Source organism: Prionailurus viverrinus, chromosome C2 (genome assembly GCF_022837055.1).
Source record: "Prionailurus viverrinus isolate Anna chromosome C2, UM_Priviv_1.0, whole genome shotgun sequence".
Lineage (NCBI taxonomy): Eukaryota > Metazoa > Chordata > Mammalia > Carnivora > Felidae > Prionailurus > Prionailurus viverrinus.
The window spans coordinates 111,134,177-111,150,236 of NC_062569.1; the positions used below are offsets into that span (position 1 = coordinate 111,134,177).

The 16,060-nt window shown below is 35.6% G+C and overlaps 1 protein-coding gene across 23 annotated transcripts in view; it reads left to right on the top strand.

The window, feature by feature from the left end:
• ABI3BP (ABI family member 3 binding protein) overlaps nucleotides 1-16,060 on the top strand; it is a 265,227-nt gene that overhangs the window by 142,302 nt on the left and 106,865 nt on the right. For 20 of the 23 annotated variants that reach the window (XM_047874847.1, XM_047874857.1, XM_047874848.1 and 17 more), the window contains 13 exons: nucleotides 969-1,043; nucleotides 1,594-1,668; nucleotides 2,542-2,616; nucleotides 3,501-3,572; nucleotides 4,851-4,925; nucleotides 9,714-9,755; nucleotides 10,618-10,656; nucleotides 11,280-11,360; nucleotides 11,792-11,839; nucleotides 12,914-12,976; nucleotides 13,093-13,167; nucleotides 13,854-13,901; nucleotides 15,392-15,451. In XM_047874847.1, the coding sequence (XP_047730803.1) occupies nucleotides 969-1,043; nucleotides 1,594-1,668; nucleotides 2,542-2,616; nucleotides 3,501-3,572; nucleotides 4,851-4,925; nucleotides 9,714-9,755; nucleotides 10,618-10,656; nucleotides 11,280-11,360; nucleotides 11,792-11,839; nucleotides 12,914-12,976; nucleotides 13,093-13,167; nucleotides 13,854-13,901; nucleotides 15,392-15,451 (828 nt within the window). The remainder of the gene's footprint in view (nucleotides 1-968; nucleotides 1,044-1,593; nucleotides 1,669-2,541; nucleotides 2,617-3,500; nucleotides 3,573-4,850; nucleotides 4,926-9,713; nucleotides 9,756-10,617; nucleotides 10,657-11,279; nucleotides 11,361-11,791; nucleotides 11,840-12,913; nucleotides 12,977-13,092; nucleotides 13,168-13,853; nucleotides 13,902-15,391; nucleotides 15,452-16,060) is intronic. The other 3 variants (XM_047874866.1, XM_047874867.1, XM_047874858.1) reach the window with 2 other exon arrangements.

The window sequence follows — 16,060 nt, forward strand, 5'->3', positions numbered from 1 at the left end:
TGAGCGATTACTTCTTTATCAGTAATAAGCTCTGCCACACGTGGGAGATGCAGATAAATTTGGTTGCCACTGACCCAGAGTAATGTATTAACAGAATCACTCTAAAAAGGTTTTAGATTCTTAGGGACTTTTCTGTAGAGCAGTGGTTCTCAGATGGGGATGATGTTTCTCTCTTCTCCCCCCAGAGGCATTTGGCAACGACTAGAGACATTTTTGATTGTCACAACTGGGGAAGGTGGCACTGACTTCTAGTGGGTAGAGGCCAGGGATACTGCCAAACCCTGCAATGTACAGGACAGCCTCCCTCCCCCCAACAACAAAGAATTATGCAGCCTTAAAAGGCAATAGTGATGAGCTGAGAAATCGTGCACTAGAGCAATCATGTCATTCCTTGGTCTATAGAAGTTCAGTTGGATCTGATCTTTGGCATTCTCCTACTGATCCACATACAGTGAATGTAACTCAATCTAATAATTCATTTTAGCAACTGTTTATTAAGCACCTATTAAACTAGGTACTAAGAGAGTTTCCAAGTCAATATGAGTGGTCTCTGCTAGACAAAGATATATGTCTGATATTTTTGTATATTTCGCCTGATATCCACATTATTTGTGCTATGTTAAAAGCAAATAATTTTAAATAGCAGAAAATAAGAGAAAAAATGGAATAGAGTGTTGAGTGTGTTCACTTAGTAGTTAAACAAAGGTGAGAAACCAGAAAAGCCAACTGAAGACAAGTTGAATACATGAAACGTTTTTATAATGGTTTCTAATGTTTAAAGTATACATGTTTTTAAAAGTGAGTTCATCTTCAGCTCCTAATGAATCACTAGTTTTAAAATGTTGGTCAGCAGTCGTTCAAGTGTTCGTGATACTTTTCCCCATATGAGGAATAATTTATTACTCATGAATTTGTATTTTATTCTTGGGGCCTTCTGCTTTTATAAATGTTGACATTTATTCCAACAGAAACAAGTGATCCATTTCTGGATTCTGTCCCACCTAAAACTTCTAGAACTCTTGAACAGCCAAGGGCAACACTGGGTAATGTTTTTAACAGAAAAATCCTACTTTGTTTTCCATCAAGAGAAAATCCATGTGAATGCCATTCTTCCAAATGACCATTTCATTCCATCACATTTAATCATTTATTTCATTCCTATTTCTGAATATATATATTTTTTCCTGTAATGCAGTCATCTTATGTTCCATTTTGGGTGTGTGCACCCTCTTTCTCTCTCTTTTTGAACTCTAATAGATGATTATTTTTTCCATTCTTAAAGGAATGAAAAGCTTTGAAAACTGCATGGACTCTTCATCATCCATATCATCCCATCTCATGTGTTTATGGCCTGTATCACCTCTCTTCCATGTGTTGAGTCTGCCTGGAGTGAACTGCTGAACAATCATCATTCTGACCTTTTCTTTAAATCATTATTTCATCCACCAGCTTTCAACACTATATGCATTTTTCATTCTTAATCATGGACTCGTAGCATGTGCTTGGTAACACCATCTAAAAAGCATGTTAAAATCCTTAAAATACCTCTTTTTAACTGGAATGACTTGGTGGGTGGGGTGTTTGTATTTTCAGCTCCAAGTGAAACACCATTTGTTCCTCAAAAACTGGAAATCTTTACTAGTCCTGAAATGCCACCTACAACACCTGGTAACTAATGATGTTTTTATTTGTATACTTTGAAAGAACAGATAAAATGACCAAAAAGAATCTGTTACGTTGGATTTCGAGAATATTTTCAGTAGTAAATAGTTCCCTTTATTCTATACCATGAAATTCTTCCAAGAACTAGGTTATCTATCATACTTTGCCTTGTGAGAATCCTCAAAGAATCTCCATAATCTTGGTGTACATATATTTGAAGAATTATTTCCCTTCTATAATCCTTTCACTTCTGCCAACCAGAAAACAGAAGTGGAATTACAGACCATAGTTATTCTAAAATACATTCCCTTCTATTCAGCATGATTAGATAGCACTTGGTCAGAATATTTTTCTCAAAGTAGTCTAAATATAAAGAGCACCACGTAGATTCTATAACCCTGGAAATGATAAGAAAAGATGGGTAAGAAAGATAACACAGCCTACATTCTATAATGGTCTAAAAGTTATTAGAATAATGTAATTCATTAACTCCTGGTGAGGTTAGTAATGAGCTACAGAATTAAAGAAGTTCTGAACTTCCATTCTCTCAATCCCAAGTATTTGTGTTTGTCCTCTGTTGTTTGGTAAATTATCTTTCGAGTTCTTAACTGTACCTTGTGTTCTTGAATCCCTCAAGAGTGCTTACCTCCCAGTACATTTAACTCAACAATATACCTTCAGTGTTCATATAGACACTTAATTCATTTTGGCCCAATCAGCACATTTACTGAGAACCTTCTGGGTATAAAGTACAGTGCCTGGCATTCTGGGCATACAAAGAAATAAAAAGCAGTTCTTGTACTCAAGGAGTTTACAACTGTGACCTGATTGGCCTCTGTGCAATATTATTTATCAAAGCTATATTAAATCTTCTTTCAGCTACCCAGCAAACTACGTCTATCCCTTCTACACCTAAACGACGCATCAGGCCCAAAAAACCAAGAACCAAACCTGGTAAATAATGGTCTCTTTAACTTCTCAGGATACTTAATTCCAAATACATAATGTCTCTATTTTCTTTTTCATAAAAAGAAGCTATGTGATTCTACAGGTCAAAGTTGCTTCACAAAATTTGAAATTAGCTGAAGATGAATTAATGCAAAATGACAAAAATCAAACCATTTTTCAATAAGACTTCATTGAAAATTAAGTCCGTGATCTTCTTGCTTGTGAATTTCGGTATAAACCCAGAAACAAGTCCTAATGTCTTGTTAGTGTTAGGAAGTAAGATAGTTAGTGTGATTCATTTCCTTGGTATGCATGTATATTTAGGTGTTTATTAGGCTAGCAGTTGGTGTTTGGGGAGCCTACTATGTTTTCAACTGAGCTAGGGCAGTGGCTGAGAGGAGAGACCATGACTCTGACTCTCCAAATGCTTATAATCTCAAAAAGTGCTACAGCAGAGAATGAGAGAGCTGCTTGTGAGACTATAATACTTGTGCAGAAGCTCAGAAAAAGAGTTGAGGATGTAAGCTTCAAAATATGTGTAGGGTTTAGACAGAGGAGAAGGAGGAGGGAACACATCCCAACACCGAATTTGCATGGTAGAGGTAGCTTATCAGGAGGTACTATTTTTCACTGTCAAATAATACACTCAGAATCATGCCCAACAAGTCAGGTTGTGCTTATTCCATGATAGTATAAATAGAGTTTTTTTATCACCTTTGCTATTATGACTGAACTTAGAAATTATTTCCCAAAACCTGTACTCACTGCCTTTGTAAACACTGACAATTAAATATGGCAGGATTTGAAGGGTCATTCAGTTATTCTTCGAGCGATTATCTTTTTATTGTCTGTAGGATATCTTAATATTTTTATTTCCTTTCCATCACCAGAAAGAACCACAAGTCCTGGAATAATTACATCTAAAATTCCTAAAAGCCCTGAACCTACATGGACAACACTGGGTAATGACATGTCCTTAGTAGTTAGATGTGTTACTTAATTTTACCATGAAAATCCAGTACCTTAGCTTTTGTGTAATGTCTCAGTCACTGTGTTAGTTGGATAATTTTGACAATTGTGATGATTTCATAGAGTACAGCAGCCCTGTGACTTTCATGGTTTTGGGTAATTGGTCCCATAGTTAATGTACCTGAAATCAGCATTCAGACATTATCCTGTACCTTGGAAAGCTGGAAAACACGGCTGCTTCATCACCTTCCATAAGTCATTGTATTTGTTTTTTTTTTTTTTTTTTTTTTTTTTTTTTTTTTTTTTTTTTTTCTGAAATTTATTGACAAATTGGTTTCCATACAACACCCAGTGCTCATCCCAAAAGGTGCCCTCCTCAATACCCATCACCCACCCTCTCCTCCCTCCCACCCCCCATCAACCCTCAGTTTGTTCTCAGTTTTTAACAGTCTCTTATGCTTTGGCTCTCTCCCTTTCTAACCTCTTTTTTTTTTTTTCCTTCCCCTCCCCCATGGGTTCCTGTTAAGTTTCTCAGGATCCACATAAGAGTGAGACCATATGGTATCTGTCTTTCTCTGTATGGCTTATTTCACTTAGCATCACACTCTCCAGTTCCATCCACGTTGCTACAAAAGGCCATATTTCATTTTTTCTCATTGCCATGTAATATTCCATTGTGTATATAAACCACAATTTCTTTATCCATTCATCAGTTGATGGACCATAAGTCATTGTATTTGAAGTAGAGTCCTAAACACAGTTCTCCATTTTTCTGAGTAAGATCCTCAAGTTCAACTTCAGACTTCATTTGGAAGAACCGTGTTCTATTATGATGTTAGTAGAATTTCTTTGTATAGTAGATCATGCATTATATCTATCAGTGATTATCAATCTTAAACATGCCTTCTTTCTGGTGCTTAAAGACTTGTATGTGGCTGAGAAATGTGAAGTAAGGGGGCAAAATGATTCCATAGATTTTTTTCAAAGATAATGGATTAAAATAATGTTCTTTGTGTAGTTATTGTTGCTATTTGTAGCAATACTATTTCTGTTAGTTCAAATATGTCCTGAAATGTTTTTTTCAAACCAGATGAAAATTTATCACTTTATTCATTCAGGGTTGTTCTGTAAAATATTCTTTCAGTGGAACACTTGCAAAACCTTCCAAGATGAAGAGTTCATTCCACTTAAAACATAGCTTTTTCTTTTGTGGCTTTAGACACTGAAATGCCTAAATATTGATTTGTTGATTATTTTCTTTACTTTTCCAGCTCCCAGTAAAACACAATTTATCTCTTTGAAACCTAAAATTCCTCTCATCCCAGAAGCGATAGACACCAAACCTGGTAATTACCCTGAATTTTTTTTTTTCCAAAAGTAGGGTTGAAAATTTATTTTATGCCACTCTTTGGAGTAAGAACTTCTGATTTGTATTTTGCTATTTGATGCAATTTTTCCATGAAAAGTACAAAAATGCAAGGAAATGATCTCCTTATAACCAGCCCTTCTGATATTATGTCAGCCTCATTCTGAGCTGTTGGGTGGATGACCAACCCAGAGAAAATACAGAAATACAGTGATGTGAGTGATTGAGGACTCCCTTGTCTAAGACAACGAAATAGTTTCCAGTACCACAGTTGACTGGAATTCTGATCACACTAAACAGCCTGTCAGCCTAAAAAGGGAGAAGTGTTTCCCTCCCCTAAAAACTCTGCCCTTGTTTTAGAGCTTCTCAGTTCTCCAGCTGCACAATCAGAAAGGGTAGTATTTTCCTAATGATGCATTACTTCTTTCTGAATTGAAGCTTGTATCTGAACACTGATATTTGTTTACTCCTCAGGATATAACAATGATGGTTTGCTGAAAAGAAGGCTCTTTTGCAGGGAGGGGTTATTCTGTATATGTAATTAAAAACAGAGACAATTCTCTGCATATCGATTGCAGGACATACTGAATGACCAAATCTGCATTTTATTCTATCTATCCAGAATCTATACAGAAGTTTAAATGTTGACTTATGAGTATCCCTTTATATATAGGAATTTTGTTGCTATTCATCATTTTCATCCAAATTTTAAACTCTTAGCTTCTGGAAGAATATATTTCTCACTGCCCTATTCAATGGATTTTTCATTAGTGCATGTTTACAAAGTAAACAATGATTGAACCAGAGATTTTCTACTTAAGCAGGCATGATTTTTTTTTTTTTTTGCAGTGAAATGTGTAAGGAAGAAAAATGTAACTACTCAGAAAAGGAATTGTTATGACTCCCTTCAAAGAGGCAGTGAGATTTCCAGGTGTAGGTGTCAGGCCAAAGGAAATGAGGGATTAGTCAAAGGGATGTGTAGTTGGCACTGTGACCATGGGTGAGGTCTCCATGTTGGAGAAATGGAATTAAGTACTCTTACTCTGAGAGGTTACTTGGAGAAAGAAGCACATAGCTAATGAAACTGAAGGCCCCTAACAGTTTATTTTTTAATGTTTTATTTATTTTTGAGGGAGAGAGAGTGCAAGCAGGGGAAGGGAGAGAGGGGGTGGCATAGAGGATTCCATGTGGGCTCTATGCTGATAGAAGCAAGTCCCATGCAGGGCTTGAACTCACAAACTGTGAGATCATGACGTGAGCCAAGGTCAGACACTCAGCTGACTAGCCACCCAGGCGCCGCAAGAGCCCTAACAGTTTAAATCAATGAATTCCAATAGCTATATGACAGAAGGATTTAATGTACATTTATTTAAAAATCATGCCTAGAGAGCTTTGGGATAAGATAAAAACTGTTTTGTTGTATTTTGAAAGGGAGCTTTTACTAAGTGGATTGAGAAATACTATTGGATGTTTAGACCACTAAATTTAAATACATGTCTCTCTGATCTAATTATTCCTGTTAGTATAAGATAAAAGTTGAAAAAAGCAAAAAAGTCTGCATTCTTAACGGTTTATACATGATTAGTTACATTATTAATTTCAGTCCTTTCTAAAGAAAGGTTTAGTAGAAATTCATTAATACAAATAAGGGGCGAGGATGTGTTCCTATCCATTTAAGCTACTTGAGCAAAGAGACTTGTTAATTTGACATTTCCTTTTAAAATGTGGCCAATTATTTGGAAGCTAATGAGTCTCTATTCCTCTGGTGTGTACCTTCTAATCACCCAAGAATATCCACGCTTTTCCCCCTGGCATCAAATATAACCACTTCAGAATCTGCACCTACAGTTACACAAACTCAAATTGACCTCCGGTGGTCTGAGGCAACACAGAGTAACAACAGGATATCTGCAAACCATTGCTTGGGTTTTAGCTTTTTAAAATATATTTATTTTTATTTTAGGGCAGGCCACCATTATAGCTTTGCGGAAGATTTCTGTTTCTAGCCAAGGTTCAGGAGAGCAAATCAACCACCAAAAGCTTTTCTTATTTGAGTGATTCATTGCCTTTCCCACCGCTCTCCTCACACTCTGCTATTTTTCCATTTCACTTTCCATGCAAGTTGCTTTTCCTCTGGTTTTCCTTTGTGGTTAAACTAACGAGTAAAAACCCACATTGGGTTTGGCTTATTTTGTAAGCATAATCCAGTGCTTTCTTGAAAATCCCACCATCTACCATGTCCCAACGTGTCTGCCTCAACCAATAAGAATTTCATCCTTCATAATTAATCTTTAAGATTGTAATGGCCTTCGGCTATTCAAGCTTTAAATGGACTGGAAAAAAAAAAGGAGAGACCTTCAATTACAGGTATTTTTTAACACGATTCTCTGACATGGTAGATAGAATTGTAAATTTTTCTTATTGCTCATTACAAATCATGAGCCATTGTATCTTTCTTTTGTGCTGAGGTGACTGGTGTAGTTATTTGCATGCCGCTTAACATTTTTAAACCTTTATCATTATACCTTAAAATTATAAAGTAGAGGCAATTTTGTCAGAAGATATATTTACTTTTTTAAAAAAATGTTTTCAATGTTTATTTTTGAGAGAGAGAGACCCAGTGTGAGGGCGGGGGGGGGGGGGGGGGGGGTTGGGCGCGCAGAGAGAGGGAGACATAGAAGTGAAGCAGGCCCCAGGCTCTGAGCTGTCATCACAGACCTTGAGGCAGGGCTGAAAGTCACGAACCAGGAGATCATGACCTGAGCTGAAGTCAGACACTTAACCAACTGATCCACCCAGACTCCCCAAGAAGATACATTTGCTTCTGATAAACCCTGACTTTAATATTTCTGTGTGCAGGTGAATTGGAAGCTTAATTGATGGAGCTCCATACCTATTTGGTCTCAGTTTCAGTCAGGAACTAAAAAAATACAGATTTTTCTTTATAAAATTTGTAAGACCACATTCTTTAATCTTTGTAAATTCTAAAAATGCTACAAGTAGCAAATCTTTTTCTAAGTTTTAGAAGGCAAAAGTGTAGAAATTAAAACACAAATCACAGCCTCAAAATTTCAGAAGAGTTTTTGTTTGCTATTTTCAGACATGGATTTGTTTGGATAGTTATTATATTTAATGTATTGACATTTACTATTTACCCTTTCTCCTGTAGAATCTGAGACATCCAGTCTCCCTCTATCCTTTTTCTCTCTTATATACACATACACAACACACACACACACACACACACACACACACACACACACACACACACAATTTTTGCCTTACTATGTGTACTTCAATCTCATACATCACTTTGGCTTTGCCATTTATCTGTTGTAATCTATTTCTGGACAAGTTCTTGAGAAATCAAAAAAAAAAAATTTGGCCACAGTCATGCTAATGAATCAGTAATACCTTGTGCTATTCATTGCTTTCAGAGTAAATGAAAATTCTCTACCTGTGATATTTGTTGTTACATTTTCTTTTTTTGTATACTAACGAGTCTCTACTTATTTCCCCAAAACTTTTCACAGCCTTTAGTCCAGAAACATCACAGAGAACTCCTGGTAAATGTAGCATAAGAAATACAAGTAACAAAGTTATTTATGTCCTCTTAAGCTAGTTGGTGGGTGTCATATTAATTGATTTCTGTAAAAAAGGAAAGAGGGGCCTCTGAATGGCTCAGTCGATTAAGCATCCAACTTTGGCTCAGGTCATGATCTTGTGGTTCACAGGTTCAAGCCCCGTGTTGGGTTCTGTGCTGACAACTCAAAGCCTGGAGCCTTCTTCAGATTCTGTGTCTCCCTCTCTTTCTGTTCTACCTCCCCACCCCCGACTCTCAAAAATAAACAAAGATTAAAACAAAACAAAACATTATAAGAAAAAAAGGCAAAGAATCTTCACTTTTTCTTCTGCTTCAAAAATTGGGTTCCTTTTTTAATTTTCTTCCTGAAAGAAAAGAATTCTTTTTTTGTTCTGTAGAATAAGAAATCTATCGTATCGTCTTTTTATAAGTCCGGATATTGTAACCAAACTGTATTCAGCATGAAGTATCATTTACATACTGCCAATTTGAAACACATTGGAAGGTTTGTTATCTTTCAGAATACTTAAATAATATTTTTATTTAATTGGTTCAGTATCTGATAAAATCCAAGATTACTTTTTGACTTCTTTGATTTGCTAAACAAAATAGACTAAATTTCATATGTAAACCAATTTGTTCACCAGCAATAGGTGCTACCAAATAAAAGGAACATCATATGAATACTTGTGGCCCTTTTTAGACCATACATTCAATTCCTATTTTTTTTTTTAAAGAGTATCAGATCCAGCAAACCTGAGAAATCCAAAACTAAGAGCTCAGACCTGGTTATAGGTCCATGGGTCTTTTGCCTCTTCCCACTTCCTTGGATGAAACTGACTATCCTGTATGAAAACAAAATGGCAGATGACAAGACACTCTGACAAACCTCAGAGAGGCTACCCTGACCTCCCCTTAAAGCAGTATGTCCCCAGGTACTAGGAGCAATCTTCAGAATATTGGGTGGTGGGAAAACAGTTAAAAAATCAACAACGAACATCAGAATTCTCATTTCTTTTTTTGTGGTTCATGGAAAGGATGTGGGGTGATTGAGCTTTACTGTAATAAACCATAGAACCAGACTGTTCACCAGCGAGAGAACAACTTTTACAGTAAAAGACATTTATTTACTATTTTAAATGGTTATATTCAGCATGGCCTTTGATATTACCTATTTTATTGCAGCCCCAGAACCTCAGACTCTACCACCATCACAGTCAACAATAGGTAATGAAGTTTCCTTTACTGAGTGGAAAACAAAACAAAACAAAACAAAAAACCCACCTCTCTTTCTTTAGCACCTTTTATGTTGAACTTTGTCATTAGCTTGGGTTTTTAAAAAAATTCTTAATTTTCCTTCAGATTTTTATTTCAGCCATTTTTGTCAGAAGATACACTCTGTGCTTAACTAAGCCAAGCCTCTGTAACAGCCATGAAAGCCAGACTGGTTTTGATTTGACACATTCTGTGTTGTCTCTCCTTATATTTGAGTAATATTTCCTGAGCTTGTTTTAACCTGGCTGTTTCCAGTGGAAGACATTGGTTTCCCTCTACTTGTAGATATTTTTGTGTTTTTACTTATAGAGGTGTTTTTCTTACTTTCAAACTTCGAACATTTGCAGATTTTCTTGAAAAGCATTATGATCTTTCCCGATCTAACTATCCTGATGTGTCCTCGGCAATTCATTAAGAGAAATAGAAAAACTCACCCCAATGTTTATAGCTTCTTTTTCTTCAAAGAGAGCAAAAATTGTGTTCTGCTGGTGCTATCTTAGCCAATGACCCATATTTTCCTTTATAACACAAACTGTTGGTTACTTTATTGCATTCTTACCTTCCAAATGAGAATCATGCCCTCTTTTGTTTTTTCCATTTTTCTCTCCAAACTTAACGGACTACATTTTTGTTCATTTTGTCTAAAAACACAGGAATCTATTAAATAAAAAAAGGAATGTTTTATATGGATAAAAGTTTCACCATTTACATATAATTGCTCAACTTTAGAAATTAGAATTTTTCATATCTAATTAGAGTCTATAGTTTTTCCTTTGATATTGATTCCTTCCTGATGATTTTCATGTACTCTTAGGACCTGAAACTCCGGAAACCAAACCTTCAACAACATTAGGTAATACAGTTATTTGAGTGAGTGACCTTTATTTCCTCTTTTCCTGACTGCTGGTATTTTTATTAACAGGCTCACATTAATGGATTAATCCTTGGATACCTGTTTGTGTTCTTTGATCTTACTTGCAGAGAAAAAAATTTAAATTCTATAGTGTTATAAACTATATTTCATTTTTAAGAAGTTGCCTTTCCTGAAACAATCTCTGAATTCAAAGACTTTTTATACATACTGTTAAGTTGTGAACTTTTAATGATAAATGAAAAACTTCTTTTGAATCTTAGGCCAAATAAATTTTAATTTGTATCCCTAGTGGCTCCTTAAAGGTACATTTCTCATGTTCCTGTTAAACATACACCTTCAAAATTTTTAGGAGACTGTCTTCTCTAAGCTGTACAGACTTTTGAGTTTTCCATCTCAAAATGGAATAGGGAAAATTTAATCAAAAAAATATTATTTAAGACCTCAGTTAACTGGGTAAATGATGATAGAAAGTTGCAAAACAGAAGAATATCTACTCATAATAAACCAAAGGACTTAAATGTGCTTCTAAGATACATGTAGTATTGATTGTCAGTTTTTTGAGCTACTGCTCCTATATTAACTAGCTAATTGTCTTTCTTCAGCTTCACCAAAGACCAAACGACCAGGTCGTCGCCCCCGCCCTAAAACCACACCTAGTCCAGATGTGCCCAAGTCCAAACCTGGTAAATGTGATGCTGAGGGTTCCAGTTAACATAGAAAATGGAATATATAGTAGCTTCTGATAAAGTAGCTACCTATTACCTAAATAGCTGGACTTTAAGAACCAGTATAGTTGACTTTCATATTTAAGCATCTGTACATTCTATACTTACCGTATATTTTTATTTATTTGTAACTATTAGGTACACACACAGTCAGCTGGCCCACTAAATGGATTATTAAAGTAGGGCACCCTAAAAGTTTGTCTTAGGATGCATATTTATGGCAGATGAGGTGTGGGAAAGGAAGGGGAAGAGGGGTAAATGGGAAGAGTGAAAGGGAAAATCACATTCCCTTTCTTAGGGATGAGGAGTTTAAGAGTGGGGATTAATGTTTCCTTCCTCGAGATGCTGCTTCTTGATATAATTAGTATTCTTGCCTTTTGCTTCCATAGCTCTGGAACCTGCTACGGTACAACCGGAGCTCTTGGTGCCCACAGTCGGTAATTCTCCTCTCCTCCAGTTGCTTTCACGGAATGTCACTTTGGCTCTTCTTATTCTCCACCAGGCATGACTGCAGGGCCACTGCACCATCACAGTTTCATTCCATGCTTTTCCTCATGTTTTCTCTCTGGGTCTGAAGAGCCTGAAGATAGGAGACTTCTTCTAGAAGAATCCTACCTGTGTGCTTCTTTAAGGAAGGTCTGTGGCCTTGGACACAACTTCCTGCTTCTCCACAAACTCTTTGTCTCTCTATGTCCTTCTGTTGAGAAAACCTTCCACTTCTTCTCAGACAGGGACTTCCCTGTTCATCCTGGGCCTGGCAAATGGCAAGATTTTGTTCTGGTGCCATAATTGTCATTTCATTGCTTTACTCATTCCACTTGTAAGACTTTTGCCCTCTTAAAAAGCTGCATGAAATACTGGCTTCTTCAGCTTTCTGTTTCTTGCAGAATTTTTGTGAGTATATTTTGATAACTAGAAGCATAAACACTATTTTTGGTCTAGGGTCCAATATAAAATTAGTGTGGTCTTTGTAACTTAAGAACATTATAAGTCCCAAACTTGTTTTATTGTTTTTGGTACTAATGCTGTTTGACTGTTGTTAGTTCAATACAATTTCTCAGCATTCACAAAAACTGTGCTTTACTTTGGAAAATTCCAGAACTCTGTAGCCATGTAAACTTGTGTATAATTTAAAGTGTGTATGGATTATTTCCCAGGTCTCCTACTAAACAAGATTCAAATTTCTACACTACTACTTTTATGCTTTAAAAAACCTTACAATTAAGAAATACAACTATTATACTTGTGATCTCTGAAATTATAAAGAAAAAAGTCTTACTGTAGTTCTCATTACTTTGCTCAAAGGCACATTTTGAACATTTCCTAAAGATTTTTCCTTTTGGAAAAATTGGTACAAATGGACATATTTCCCATCCTTCATACACCCCAGGAATTAATTTTATTGTATATTCAGTGAATTTATATAGTGTTTTTGCTCAAGTGTATGTGTCTTTAATTATGATAGTTACAGCCATGATCATTATGCTAATTTTTAATACCTTTTTCTTTAGCATCAAAACCATCCAAAAGACCTAAAACCACACATAGACCAGATGCACCTCAAATCCAGCCTGGTAATCACTACTTTCACTGCCTTGATCTAAAACTAGGAAAATGGTGTGTAAGTAACATTAATCTTGATATTCACAGCCCTGCTATGACACTAATTATAGCACCTTTTTCTCTTCAGATTCAAAACCACCAAAGCAATTACTTCCTAAACCCCAAACCACAGCACAACCAGATATGCCACCAACTAAACCCGGTAAACATAATTTCTAGTGCTTTAGTTTAAGAAGTTTATTCTGGGGAATGTTGTTGAAAATATTTATAATTTGTTATACCATATAAAGCATAAATACCCAATATTATGATTTGGCTCATTATCTTTTCAAAGTAACCATACCAGTTAAATGAACAATCAATGTGTAAGAAGTTAGTTTTACATCTGATAGTCTGACAGATTACATTTTCTTAACATTTTTAGGCTCTGTTTTATGAATTTGGGTATGTGATGAACAGAAGCCTGGTTTTTCTGTATCTGGAACATAGTTGGAAGTGATTTTAGCATTCACCACTAGATAGGACCAGGAAGGCTGACAATGTGTTCTTGTTTTAAAGGCATGTAATCAAGGATTGGCTTCGTCTAAAATACCTTGATGGCATTTTAAACAGTAACTATTAACTAAGTGATTTCCTACCAAATAAGATTTTTATATAACAGTACTAAAAATTCAACTGTTTTGCAATTGAGATTTTCTCCTAAGTTTCCAATTAGTATAAAATTCTAATTTAGTAAGAGAGTATCTCATAATAAATAAAGTTATGAAGAAAGCAATTTATATCAACTTAGAATAAACCAGGTTCTGTATCCTATGAATTAAGCATCAGGGAGCACCTAAAACTTTAGATTTCTTTACTTTTATTATATCTGTTTATTTTTCATGATAGTCTTTGATCCTGATACATTTGAGACTGAAGCTCCCTCCACAACCATAGGTAATGATGTCTTCCTTCTTGGTCAGTGTTTCTCTGGGCCTCTCCCTCTCATGTCAGTGGCTGTATTCTCTTATGTAAACAATTGTAATTCATCATTTTTTCATTCATTTATACAAACTGTTGATTGTTTTTAACGGGCAACTTTCAACATCATAAGGCATTCTTACTTCTGCTCAGTTTATAATCCCTGTATGTCATTCTTCCTTTGATCCCCTTCAAAGACATTCAGATTGCTGGCAGCACTTGATGCTGTCAAGGGTCACTGGGGCTGAGAGACCATCCATCCTGCAAACCAGGAAATCTTTGAGAGTTCTGCTTTCATGTGTGTATAATTTATGGTTATGGGAGAGGAGCAGTTAACAATGTGGTTGGGGCTTGAGGCGATACATAATTGTCTCTTTCTTGCAAAAGTCCTTTCCTCTTTGATTCCATGCTATCCAAATACACCTGAACATTTGTTGACAAATTCATCTTGTCATCATGACGAATTCATACACCTGTTGACAAATTCATCTTGTGCTGATTTCCAAGCAAAATACCAATTCCCTTTTTCGTTTGAAGGCAACCCGTTTTGAATATTGCTTCATCCTGTTGTCCTCGCCTTCTACATCTCTTCTGTAGGCACAGGTTTCCATTAATTCAGAAGAGTTCGTCAGATGTGGCTTCAAGCAACTCTGCAGTGATGTCTTAGCAAAAGGGAATCTCTATATAAGTGCTTACAACGTGTTCATGATAAGATGTTTATGTTACATTTAGTCTTCTGGACTTAATGACAAATAGAGATGGTAATTTAAATCCAAGGAGTTATAAATCACAATTTCACATGTATGCATAATTCGATCATTTTAGAATGTTACAGAATTATACGAATCCTGTTTTTAGAGCCAAAAAGTCAAATTATTACTCGAGATTTTTTTCTTAATCATTTCTATTGCTTGTTTGAATACTCATCTCCTAATTATTCATTTAACATAAGTGAATAAAAAAGAAGAAATAGAGAAAGAGTACCCCATTTCACATGGAGACAAGGCACAAGTTTATGTTTTGCATAACTGTCACACGTCTCCAATAAACAGACTAATTGAGAATATTTTTAAAAATTCTCCTCACTACCACAATTCTTCAAAACAAATAACAGTTGTAGTGAAAGCCTTCGAAATACTAACAGAAGCTTTTGCAGTTTTTCAGAGTAATTTAAAATACATAGTAGCCAACTGACATGTTTTTGGAGCCAAGTTTCCAATATAGTTGGAGTCAAATAATTAAATACAGGAAAAAGCTTTCCATTGGCCTCATAGGGATGCAGAATACAAGAGGTATGTCTTTTTTTGTGAGTTGTATGAATGCCAGAGTACAGCCAAATACCATTTTAACAGCGTTCAGAAATGCTTTCAAAACATTACAGGGTAGAAAATACATTTTGAAGATAATTTTCTTTCCTTTTCTACATTTCTTAAATCTCCATTGTTTATTGTATTGCTTTTGGCCAGTTCCTGCTACAGACCTTGAACCCGTAACTCTGAGAACTGAAGCTCCCAGGACAACATTGGGTAATGACTTTTTATGTCCTTAACCAAGTGCATTTTCCACTTGTCCAGTCTATTTCATTACTATCTTGGTCAAGTGGTGTTCTTTTTCTAAGATTTTCTCATTGCCCTCTCTTATCACTCAACTATATTCTTCATTTTGAATATTGAAGATGTTTAATATAAGTTATGTGGTTAGTCACTTGGTTAAACCTGTATGCAGCTGGTACACGGCATCTGTCTTCCATATTATCCAGCTTTATTAGTGCTTTACAGAATCTGTGATTCTGCCCCATGTTCTGTGGTAAAGCTAAATTTCAAATACAATTAGGAGTGGCTGCTCCATAAACATCAATGTTAATTCTATGGACATCAACCGAAAGTTGTTTTAAGATAGGGCATTTTTATGGTTTACCAATGATTTTAAGAAGTTAAATTTGTTTATTCTAATGTTTAATGGGATGTATGTCTAAGCCAAATAATTTCTAAATATGATCTCACAAAAGCAGGTGAGCCTGGGTCCATCTCCGATATGGACATGCTGTGTTTCTGGTTTCCCTGGAGTCAGGATCCTTATTGAAAATCTGATGCCAATAATAATAAGCTTTTCAGATTATTAGAATAATGTTATAT